Raw genomic sequence first — 12,309 nt, 5'->3', positions numbered from 1 at the left:
CTGTGGGTTTCCTGTCCCTGAGGGCGGATCCCTCTCTCCGTGGTGCCGTCATGGGGTAAGAGAAAAATAGTAATTATGGAGTTCATTTTTTTCCCCGACATGTAACAAACTGCAAAGAATTTAATATTTTTAGAGTTCAGACTTTTACAGACACAAGCACCCATTTTTTTTTTTTTTCACAATTTGTTTATTTTTTATCTTGATTTAAACTTTTATATTTTTTTTTCTACTTTTGAAGTCTTCCTAGAGAACTTGAACCTGCAATGTAAAACTTAAGCAATGGTCAATAAAATATGGTATTTACCTGCTTAAGCAGAATATTTGTCAGTTTTCCAGTGCCCTAATGTTATATTTCTATAACACATACAAAAACAAATTTTAGAGGATTTATTCCATAAAATGAAAAGAAAAAAACCTCTCATTCTGACTGAACAACCACAAAAAAATGAACACAAAAGAACGACACCCGTGTAAAGATTGCCAATAAGGTAACTGAACGAAAGCCAAGACTGACAAGAGCTGAATTTGTTCCTGCAGAAAATATAGCTAAATCAAGCAAAGTCTGCAGGCATATTGTCATCAGTCACATCATCTGGCAAAGGATGACATTCAGGCTCAGAAACCTGAAAATATTCATGCAGTTTGATGTGCTCAGTCGGCATGCGATCTCCACAGCATAGAAGGCAGGACAGCAGAGCCTCAGTTTTGAAATCCTGGAGTAAATAAAAATGAAGACATATGGCTCATTACATATGACATATTGACATATTATAAAGCAGGGGTCAGTTGACAGAGGTGAAAAGCCCCACAGTCTGGCAACTTTTTTGCTACTTATGGGTTTTAATACTTGAAGCACAACTTTACCAATATGATGAACTTTACAACCTACTGCCAAGTTGTGCTAGGCTCTCTGGAGATCTGCGCTGACAATCCTATGTAAGGGCGCTTTCACACGTCCTGATATTTCCAGCACTTGAAAAATCAGTACCGGAGATATCAGTGTCTGTATGTTTAATACTTGTGGCATACATGTGACATAAATGTGGCAACCGTGTGCCGCATCAGTGTCACATGTACCGGCGGCTGGGAATCAGCTGTACTGTTAGTTCAGTTCCTGGATGCCGGGTGCTGAAGTCCGCTCACATTACTGTCCCCTGCACACGCTGTGATCAACGGACAGTGTTGAGAGTTGTATTCAACCGATAACAAGAGCAGGCGACGGCTGATGGGAGTATTCATCAGCCGCCGCCTGCGCTATAAAAAAAAAAAAATACATGACATGGATTCCCCTGTATTTTTTTATTACCAGCCAGTCAAAACGGACAGCTGTGGGCTGCAACCCTCAGCAGTCATCTTTAGCAAAGCTGGTTATCAAGAACAGAGGGGTCTCACGTTGCTTTTTAAAATTTAAATAAATAAAAAACAACGTGGGATCCCCCCATTTTTGACAACCAGCCAAGCTAAAGCAGACAGCTGGAGGCTGGTATTCTCAGGCTGGTAAGGAACAATGGATATGGTCCCCCTCCAGCTTATATAAAAATGTTGGGTGTCCTTTACTTGAAATAAAAAAAAAAAAAAACACACTTTTCCATTTATATATAATAATAACAAACACAGAGTTATACCATTAACAACCTGAGAATACCAGCCCCAGCTGTCTACTTTAGCTTGGCTGGTTGTCAAAAACGGGAGGGACACCACTGCATCTTTAATTTTTTTTTATTTTTTATTTTAATAATTAAAAAATATGGAGTGTGGCCCCCTGTATTCTTGATAACCAGCCTTGCTAAAGCTAACAGTTAAGGGTTGCAGCCCGCAGCTGTGAGTTTTGCCTGGCTGGTTATCAAAACCAGTAATTTTTTATTTATTTATTTATTTATTTATTTATAGTGCAGGCTGCGGCTGATGAATGTTCCCATCAGCCACCGCCTGCTCTCGCTGTTAACAGTTGAATCCAACTCTCAACATTGTCCCCTGCTAGCTTTGATTGCAGCGGGAGCAGGGATGTGATCTGTCTTCAGCACCAGGTGCCAGGCTCCAGCACATGAAACACTGATGACAAACAGATGTCAATGGACATGTCAACATTTTTGGCCCACAGACCGTGGAATCACACTGACATGTGTACAGGCCCATACAGTTAAATGGGTCTGCGTGTGTGTGAGTGTCTCTGGTACATGTGAAAACCGTCACCACACGTTCCGGACACACTGACGTCTGAAAGAGCCCTACTGAAGTTTTGTCTACAATAATGACATCACCTGATCATGGCAGCCCTACTCTCCACTGTGTTGTTTTTCTGTAGTGAGGTGATGTTTCATTGATATGGACCCCATGAATTGATGAACAGAGCGGGCAGAGAAGGAACAATGCTAAATTAGTAAAGGGGAAAACATTATTTCACCATTAATGTTGATGCAGTTTCACATTTATTATTCTGAAAACCCTTTATACCAGATATGTTACCAAATTTTACAATACAAACGGTATACATTATTAAATACTGTATTTTTCGCTTTATAAGACGCACCTGATTATAAGACGCACCCCCAAATTTAGTGAAGAGAAAAAAATTATTTTTTATGTTAAATGGGGGTCTGTCTTATAATGCCAGTGTCCGTCTTGCAAATCATATACATGTCCCTCATCTTGGTATCTATATAACCCCATTCTTTGTGCTGGCACATGGCCCCCTTGTGCTCCTGGTAAGCACTTGGCCCACCCGGTCACTATATGCCCCCCTGTATTGCTGGTAGGCACGTGCCGCCCCCCCGTCACTATATGCCCCCCTGTGCTGCTGGCAGGCACATGCCCCCCTAGTCACTATAGGCCCCTCTGTGCTGCTGGCAGGCACATGCCCCCCCAGTCACTATATGCCCCCTGTGCTGCTGGCAGGCACATAGCCCCCCAGTCACTAAATGCCGCCCTGTGCTGCTGGCAGGCACATGGCCCCCCTGGTCAGTATATGCCCTCTGCCCTCCTGTGCTGCTGGCAGGCACATGGCCCCCCTGGTCAGTATATGCCCTCTGCCCTCCTGTGCTGCTGGCAGGCACATGGCCCTCCTGGTCACTATATGCCCCCCGTGCTGCTGGCAGGCACATGGCCCCCCTGGTCACTATATGCCCCCTGTGCTGCTGGCAGACACCTGGCCCCCGGTCACTATATGCCCCCCTGTGCTGCTGGCAGGCACATGGCCCCCCTGGTCACTATGTGCCCCCTGTGCGGCTGACAGGCACATGATAAAATAAACACTTAACTCACCTTCCGATGATGGCTCCGTGCTCCCAGCTCCTTGGTTGTGTTTCCTGGGCATCAGATCATGTGACCTGGGCACACAGTGATGACATCACTGTGCTGTGCCGATCACATGATCGGATGTCGGCACAGACACAGGAAGAGCCACGGGGAAACTGGGAGCACGGAGCCATCATCAGGAGGGGCATATAGTGACCAGGGGGGCATGTGCCTGCCAGCAGCACAGGGGGGCATATAGTTACCCGGGGAGGTCATGTGCATGCAAGCAGGGGGGCATATAGAGTGACCGGGGGGGGGCCATATCCATGATTGGAGGGGGGGAAGAGTGCAGGCACATGCAATATGCGCCACTCCCCTGTCAATCAACTCGCTGCGGACTTCAGCACTGAGGTGATGGACAGCGGGTGCAGTGAATATTACATGAGGCTAATGAGTGTGAGCAAGTGACCTCCCACTGTCTCTGCAGCCAGCCCACTCCAGCCCGCTGACACCACTCCAGAGCAGCTCCTCTTCCTCTACAGCACACAGATTCGGATAAGACCCCCACACACACACTTTCCCCCAAAATTTGGGGGAACAAAAGTGTGTCTTATAATCCAACAAATACGGTATATCAGATTGATGACCCTATAGTCCAGATAGTAAGATGAGCATTTTATGAATCCAGCTATAGAGTAAGGCTATGTTCAGAAATCTCATGCATGCACTTTTTTTCCTGACTGATTTGGAAAAGTGCTGTGTTTTTAAGGCTGTGTGCACACGTTGCTGATTTTTCGCATTTTTTTCGCGATAACGCTATAAAACCGCAAAAACAGCATACAATATGCATCCCATCATTTAGAATGAATTCCGCATGTTTTGTGCACATGATGCGTTTTTTTCCGCAAAAAAAATGCATCGCGGTAAAAAACGCAGCATGTTCATTAATTTTGCTTTTTTTTGCGGATTTCCCACTATAAAATGCATTGGGAAATGTCCGGAAAAAACGCATCAAAAACGCGGCAAAACAAGCATGCAGATTTCTTGCCGAAAATTTCAGGTTTTTCTCAGGAATTTTCTGCAAGAAATCCTGAACGTGTGCACATAGCCTAAAAGTGGAAGCATGTCACTTCTTTCAGCGCTTTTTCACCCACAGAAAGCTATGGGGTAAGTGCAAAAACACAGGTATCAGGTTATTGAAGGTTTTTGGGGGGGTTTTGGGAGGGGGGCATTAAACTTTATCAATATATACAAAAGAACAAAAAAAAAAGCAGGAAAAAACTGCCAAGAGAGCAGGTTTTGCCTGCAGGGAAAAAAAAAAACAGGGAACGTGTGAACATAGCCTCAGAGGGCTAAAGTGCAAGAGTATTCAGTCTCCATCCACCCAGCCTGAATGACTGGGGCAACTTGTACTGAACATTGAGAGGTCTCAGCAGAGGCAGTGAGAAAGAACTCAGAGGAGCTGTCAGACTAGGTGAATATAGTTTGAATTTAAACTGTTATTCCCATCTCCAAGATCCTATCCTGTCTTAATATGTAGTAGGTGTAATAATATTAGCAAATGCCCCTAATTAGAAATGTGATATAGTTCTTCTGATTTGCGGTGTCGCTTACCGCATGTGCATGGCACTGAAGTAGCTTAAGTATCCAAGGCTACGACCACTCGTATAGTGACTGACACTTGTTAGTTGTCGTAACCAAGCGATATGTAAGCTAAAGCAATACCCTACATGGCAAAAGCAACAAAGTGAATCAAAAGAACTATACATTTCTAATTGGAGGAATTTGCTAATATTATTATCTACCACATATTGGGATAGGATCTTGGAGATGGCAATACCACTTTAAACTTCCAACCAAGTTTATACAACCATTCTGACAGATTTTCGCAGTAAATACAGCAGCCTCATCAGGGCTCAGAGATCCTTTTTATGTATGCAGTTTATACTGTGAAATAGGGTGACAGATTCAATTTCTGTCAATGGAAGTGTTTAGTGAGCCACTTCTAAAACGTAACCTGGCTTTTTATTTTGACTATCCCTGACATCTTGCCTATGGCACATAAGATATTTAGAAGAGAATTACCGGCTATTGATTTTGAAATTTCTTCAGTGTCCTCAAAGCTAAATAAAAAGTAATGCTCATCCTGAGGGTCCCCGCTCATATATGAAGCTAGACTTACAGTAAAATTACTATAAAGTAACAATATGGCAGAATTTTATGAGATTCTCACAACAATCCTCATTTAAAGTTTGCTCCAATCATATTAAAGAACAGAGGAGGCTATAATCAAAATAATTACTAATTTATTCCGTATTACTATTTAAGAACACCAATTTATTCATTAATGGTCCTGTAGCCATTCTTTGGATTTGCCCAAACAGATGTCATGGGGTTTACTACACAAACTGACAAACATGACATTTGTATTTCTATGGATCACACTGACTTGTAATGCATTGTTTTACCATGAAGAATTGCACAAAAGGTTACCTTATTCTGGCAGTCATGGGCAAAGAAAAAGTCATGGAACAGAGAGGTCCTAAATATACAGAGACATTGCATCCAAGTAGAAAAACGAAAATGGAGATGCTTTCATCAATTTGGACATGTTGGACTGGCCACGTTGTGGAACAGTCTCTATAGAGATGAGTAAAGTGCAATTTTTATTCTCTCCTATCCATTACAGAGATCTTCATTTGTAAAATTTAGGTTACGAATTACCACATGTTAAATGTTTAACTGGGCGTTACGAGAGATTTGTCTCTAGGGGAGTGTACTTCTTCCCCTCCATGACTTTAACCAATCAGAAGCAGGCAGAAACACAGGGGGAACTAGAAGAAAAAAAACCCACATCCTCCTCTTCACTGATCTCTACAGCTACTCAGTAGAGATACAGCAGAGACCTGAGTTAAGTATCATTATAAGCCTGACTAGATCTCATCTCACAGTGCTGTCACTTCTCGCAATACCCCAGTAGATAAAAGACAATTAGTTATTTGCAGAATTATACAACCTACCAAGTCACTTTTGTCAAAATCAGGGGTTCCATCAGATTTGTGTGTAACATTTTTCTTCCCTGTGCAGAGCTAAAAAGAAAAAAGTTTTAGATATTTAAAAAATGAAACCTCTTCTCACAAAGTAGACAAAGAATATATGGTACTCCGGAGTGTAATGGTGGAGGTGCTCGAGTAGGGTTCCAATTCGAGGTAACTACGAGGTAACTACTATTAGTAAAACTCAGCACTCATGGGAAGATACAGTGGCATGTAAAAGTTTCTGCACCCCTGGTCAAAATTGCACTGTACAGCAAGATGAAATGATCTCTAACAAGGCATACAGTTAAATATGACACATTTACTTTGCATTTTTGACAAAATAAATAAATTATATATACTTTTAGAATTTTAAAAATTACAAAAAGTAAAATGGGCCAATGCAAAGTTTTGGCACCCTGCATAGTTAGTTCTTTGTAGCACCCCATTTTCTAAGTATCACAGTTTGTAAACACTTTTTGTAGCCAGACAAGAGTCTTTCATCCATTCTTCCATGGAAAATTCTTCCAATTCTGTGAGATTCCTGGGTCGTCTTGCATGCACTGCTATTTGAGGTCTAGCCACAGATTTTCAATGATGTTCAGATCAGGGGACTGTTAGGGTCCTTGTAAAATCTTCAGCTTGCGCCTTTTGAGGTAGTCTATTGTGGATTTTAACGTGTGTTTAGGATCATTAGCCATCTGCAGAAGCTATCCTCTTTTCAACTTCAGCTTTTTTACAGATGGTTTTATGTTTCCATCAAGAATTTGTTCAAATTTCATTGAATCCATTCTTCCCTCTACCCGTGAAATGTTCTCTGTGTCATTGGCTACAGCACAACCCCAAAGCATGATTGATCCACCCCCATACTTAAGGACTTACGAGTAGTGATGAGCAAGTGTGCTCGGATAAGGTGTTATCCAAGCATGCTCGTGTCCTAAACAAGTATTTTCTGTGTGCTGAGAAAAAAAAATGCTTGAGTCGCCGAGGCTGCAAGTCTTGCGGCTGTTCCGACTGATGTAAGGCTATGTTCACATTAGCGTTATGCTAGTTTGCGTCGGGCAAATATATATAACATGGGGGTATATTTAACATGGGGGACGCATGCGTTTTTGTTTGTTGCGTTGTGCGACGCATGCGTCTTTTTTGCCGCAAGCGTCGGACCAAGAAAACGCAACAAGTTGCATTTTTCTTGCGTCCAAATTTTGGCAAAAAACGACGCATGCGTCGCAAAACGCAGCGCTTTTGCGTGCGTTTTGGTGCATTTTATTTGCGTTGTGTCGCCGACGCAGCGGCGCACAACGCAAATGTGAACGTAGCCTAAAACATGCAGGGACTGCTCATTTGTCGGCTCATTACTATTGGCGAGATGTTCTTTCTGAAACTCTGTGCCCATTTTTCTCTCCACACATACCTTTGATCATTGTGGCCAAAGAGTTCTATTGTAACCTCGTTAGTCCTCAGAACTTGTTTCCAAATAGCATCAGGCTTGTTTAGATGCTCTTTTGCATACTTCTAGTGCAAAATTTTATGGTGAGCATGCAGCAGAGGGTTTCTTCTGATGACTCTTCCATCTACTATATAATTGTCTAAGGGTCACTTCCATCTGTCTTTCTGTCATGGATATTCATTGGTCGCGGCCTCTGTCTGTCATGGAAATCCAAGTCGCTGATTGGTCGTGGGCGTTTTGCCACGACCAATCAGCGACGGGCACAGTCAGGCGGCAACATGGCCGCTCCTTCCTCCCCACAGTCAGTGCCCGCTCCATACTCCCCTCCAGTCAGCGCTCACACAGGGTTAATGCCAGCGTTAATGGACCGCGTTATGCCGTGGTGTTACGCACTCCATTAACGCTGCTATTAACCCTGTGTGACCAAGTGTTTACTATTGATGCTGCCTATGCAGCATCAATAGTAAAAAGATCTAATGTTAAAAAAATAGGGATTTTTATGTACTCACCGTAAAATCCTTTTCTCCGAGCCATTCATTGGGGGACACAGACCATGGGTGTATTGTTGTGAATTCTGTGTCTGAATTCACTCCTGTGGTCACAAGTGGTACTGCAGCTTCTGAGCTTCCTCCCTCAGGTGTTCTGGTGAGCTCATTAACTGCTTCTTTACTTAACTCCGCCTGATGCTGCTATCCTTGCTCCTTGTCAATGTTTCAGTGTTGGATCTGAGCTTCTCCTGATTGTTCCTGTGACCTGCTGCTCTGTATAGCTAAGTGCTTTTTGCTTTTTTGTTGCTTTTTTTCTGTCCAGCTTGTCTTTTGTTTTGCTGGAAGCTCTGAGACGCAAAGGGTGTACCGCCGTGCCGTTAGTTCGGCACGGTGGGTTTTTTTTGCCCCCTTTGCGTGGTTTTGCTTTAGGGTTTTTTGTAGACTGCAAAGTTCGCTTTACTGTCCTCGCTCTGTCCTAGAATATCGGGCCCCACTTTGCTGAATCTATTTCATCCCTACGTTTTGTCTTTTCATCTTACTCACAGTCATTATATGTGGGGGCCTGCCTTTTCCTTTGGGGAATTTCTCTGGGGCAAGTCAGGCCTATTTTTCTATCTTCAGGCTAGCTAGTTTCTTAGGCTGTGCCGAGTTGCCTAGGTAGTTGTTAGGCGCAATCCACAGCCGCTTTTAGTTGTGTTTAGGATAGGATCAGGTGTGCAGTCTACAGAGTTTCCACGTCTCAGAGCTCGTTCTTGTATTTTTGGGTATTTGTCAGATCACTGTGTGCGCTCTGATCGCTAAGCACACTGTGTTTCTGGATTGCCTTCATAACACCTGTCATTAGCAAACATAACAGTGTATGCTGCTGCCGCCACCAGGAGGCTGACACTAAGTAATACAAAGAAAAAGTTAGCTCCTCCCCTGCAGTATACACCCTCCTGCTGGCTCCCAGCTAACCAGTTCGGTGCAAAAGCAGTAGGAGATCAATAACGACATATAAGCGTAAAGCATGTCACATTATATATAAGAGTATAACATATCAAAAGATAAAAACAAAGCATAAGCTAATAACAGGGTGGGAGCTGTGTCCCCCAATGAATGGCTCGGAGAAAAGGATTTTACGGTGAGTACACAAAAATCCCTATTTCTCCTTCGCCTCATTGGGGGACACAGACCATGGGACGTCCCAAAGCAGTCCCTGGGTGGGGACAACATCACTTCAGGCCGTGTAGCCGCTACTTACAAGTGCGCCACCGCGGCCTGCAAAGTCCACCTGCCCAGACTCACATCTGTGGAAGTGAGTGAATTATAGTGAGTGAATTATAGTGCTTCAAGAATGCATGCGGCCTGGAGGAATTCGCAAGCCTGCGGTCGTGCTTGCCGACGTCTGGCGCCTAGAGCCCTCAGACAGGGAGATAGGCTGGCATCTAGCGCGAAAGGACTCCTGGATGGAGAAAAGAATCCACCAGGCTAACGTGGCCAAAGAAAAACGGCTAAACCCTTCCTGCGTCCGTCAGGAAGCCTACTTACCATCGAAAAACCCGAGTAAAATGTCCAACCTTTGGAAGGACGTCGTCCTCGATACGTACCCACTTGGAGCACTCGCTTCTTCCAGATTATGGAGAACCCAATCCGCTTTGTGGACTAGAGCCGAAGGAGATGAGAGGACGATGCCCCTGCAACAGTGGAGATATAATACCCCTTGGCAACGAGGGAAGGGGATGGCTAGAGGGCAACCTTGCCTTGAAGGTAATAAGGAAAAAAGATAAAGAACAGAGCGTCGAGATCTGAAGACTCATCAGGAGGACAAGAACGCAGAGAAAGAAGGGGAGAGACCCTCCCTGATAGAAAAGTCTATCCGGATCAGAAAAGGAGTCCACTGTAAGATGCCCAGGACCATTAAGGTCCCACGGATTTAACGGTACGCGGTAGGGAAGAACTACAGGTTGAGGCCTGCAAGAAAGACCATATTTCCAGCTTGAGACAATAAGCCGGAAAAATACTAGTACCGCAAGCGAGAAAAAAACCTGACATGGTCAGTGCGGGTCTCCCGGGATCACTGGGGCCCTACCCGCTTCCGAAAAGGATTTAGACGTAGTGGAAGAGGGTTTATGGAAATTGGTACCATGGAAGAATAGATCATGCACTGCAATGGTCTTGGATCGCGAGGCCAAACCATGAACTGGAGTACATTGGCGTTCAGTTTGGACGCCATCCGAACTACCTCTGGAGTACTCCAGTGAAGGCAGGTCCGATGGAAGATTTCCGAGTGAAGTTCCCACTCACTTGAGGAAAAACCCGGACGGCTGAATATGTCTGCCGCCTAGTGTTCTACTCCAGGGAATGTACTGTTGAGATCACCGAAGATAGAACTCGGCCCATCAGAGAGTGCGAGGTACCTTAGCCATGGCGCTTGACTGAGGGTACTTGCTAGATGGCTAACTTGGGGCACAGCCGAGGCATTATCCAACTGAAGACCCGCCAGAAGGCAGAGGGCCTGCTGAAGGAATAGCCGTACCGTTCGGATCTACAAAGAGATGATCGGGAGAAGAAAACTGGCAATGGTATCTCCCAATAGCCCTTGGGCCAGGAGAAGGCTCTGGAAGAGAAAGGAGCTCAGAGACTACCCTTTGAGAGCCTGATTGACTTGCAGAAAACGAGCGCAGCGAAGGAAACTGCTTCCGTAGACGTCCTTTCCCTCAGAACCCTCCTAGCGAATTGAAAGAACCGAGGGAATGAGAGATCGAGTGCGCAAGCTCCCTGTAGAAGGGCCACGACCTAGACCCGAGAGAGAATAACCATCCTTCTTGGGCAGGATCATCCTCAAAGAGGATCTGCTGGGCTGAGAATGAGGAAAAAAACTTGTCTAAGTTTAGCTGCTAGCCCAATAGAGAGGTAATTGCAAGTGATATGGACGACTCAGCGTAGTCCTAGGAGAGCGGATACAAAGTCGACCAAATAGGGCAGGACGACCATGCTTCTAAGGTGCAAGAAGAACATGACAACCGTCATGACCCTTGCGACCACTCTGGTGTGGTAGCCAGGCAGAAGGGCCAGGTCGTGAAAATACTGTTCGCGAATGGAAAGGCGAAGAGATTATAGTAGAGAGGAGAAATAGGTATGTGAGGGTAAGAATCCCGAATGACGATGGATGCCAGAAAACAACCACGTTTCTCTGTTGAAGAAGTGGCTGAGCGGAGGAACTCCATCCGAAAAAAGAAAGGGCCCTGTCAAAGGTTGTTAGAAGTTTGGGGTCCAGGAATGGAGATACTTTTCATTCCCTCCATTTTGGAACCAAGATCCCTTAGCTCTAGACTGTCCTGGCCAATGCTTCCACTGCTGGTTGTGCCTGAAGAAGAGATACGAGCCCTTGCTAGTCTCCCGCTCAGAAGATTTGATTGGCCAGCTATACTGTGGAACGAAGTAGATAAGGTCTGGGACCCGGAGACTTTCATTCTCTCCCTTTGGTCAAGCAACCCATGTGGCGGCTAAGGAAGGGTAGAGCGCTGAACCCGAAACCACAAGACGGAACGAACTAGATTTGCTATCCGACCGTCTGTGGAATCTTAATTGATGATACACCGGCCAGGATACTGGTAGGAATACCGCAAGAAATTCTGCCCGGCGAGTCTGCCAAGTGACAGAATGCGGGACTGTAACCAGCAGGTCTCTGCCATCGTCGTGCAGAGAAGAAAATAAGGAAAAACCTCGATCCACCATCTTCTTAACAGGGAAGTGGAGAGGAATCGTCCACTTTCTTGCATCTGATACAAAGGGGGGAAAACCTCCTTGTTGGGACGCCACAAATGTGGACGCCACATCCCCAGAATTGAGGTTTCCGAGTGGACAGGGCAGGTTGTGGCGATAGACCTGGATGCAGAAGAAGATACATGGAGACGACACTCCGTGTGCTCGTCTGTTGAAGGTGTGGGGGGAAATCGGAGCCAGGGACCCGTCGCCCATAAAATTCCGACCAGGTATGGTATCCTACTTAGAGGTCTTCCAGTGCATCACCGTCAAATGTTGATGGAGATTTTCTAGAACCTGTACGTTTTTCTAGAATACTTGCGGCCCCTGCTAGCCGACGGCTCCCATTGTAGGA

General features: G+C 45.0%; 1 protein-coding gene across 1 annotated transcript in view; it reads right to left on the bottom strand.

The window, feature by feature from the left end:
* Window positions 1–373: 373 nt before the first annotated feature.
* The window catches only part of STK31 (serine/threonine kinase 31), a 160,961-nt gene continuing 149,025 nt past the window's right edge, over window positions 374–12,309 (bottom strand). Inside the window, exons 23-24 of the mRNA XM_069729864.1 lie at window positions 6,255–6,323; window positions 374–713 (exon numbers count right to left, since the gene is read on the bottom strand). Coding sequence (XP_069585965.1) covers window positions 552–713; window positions 6,255–6,323 — 231 coding nt within the window. The 3' untranslated portion in view covers window positions 374–551. The remainder of the gene's footprint in view (window positions 714–6,254; window positions 6,324–12,309) is intronic.

Source organism: Ranitomeya imitator, chromosome 6, assembly GCF_032444005.1.
Source record: "Ranitomeya imitator isolate aRanImi1 chromosome 6, aRanImi1.pri, whole genome shotgun sequence".
Classification (NCBI taxonomy): Eukaryota; Metazoa; Chordata; class Amphibia; order Anura; family Dendrobatidae; genus Ranitomeya; species Ranitomeya imitator.
Note: the sequence above shows the minus strand (reverse complement) of the source record. Positions and strands in the feature narration are given on the sequence as shown.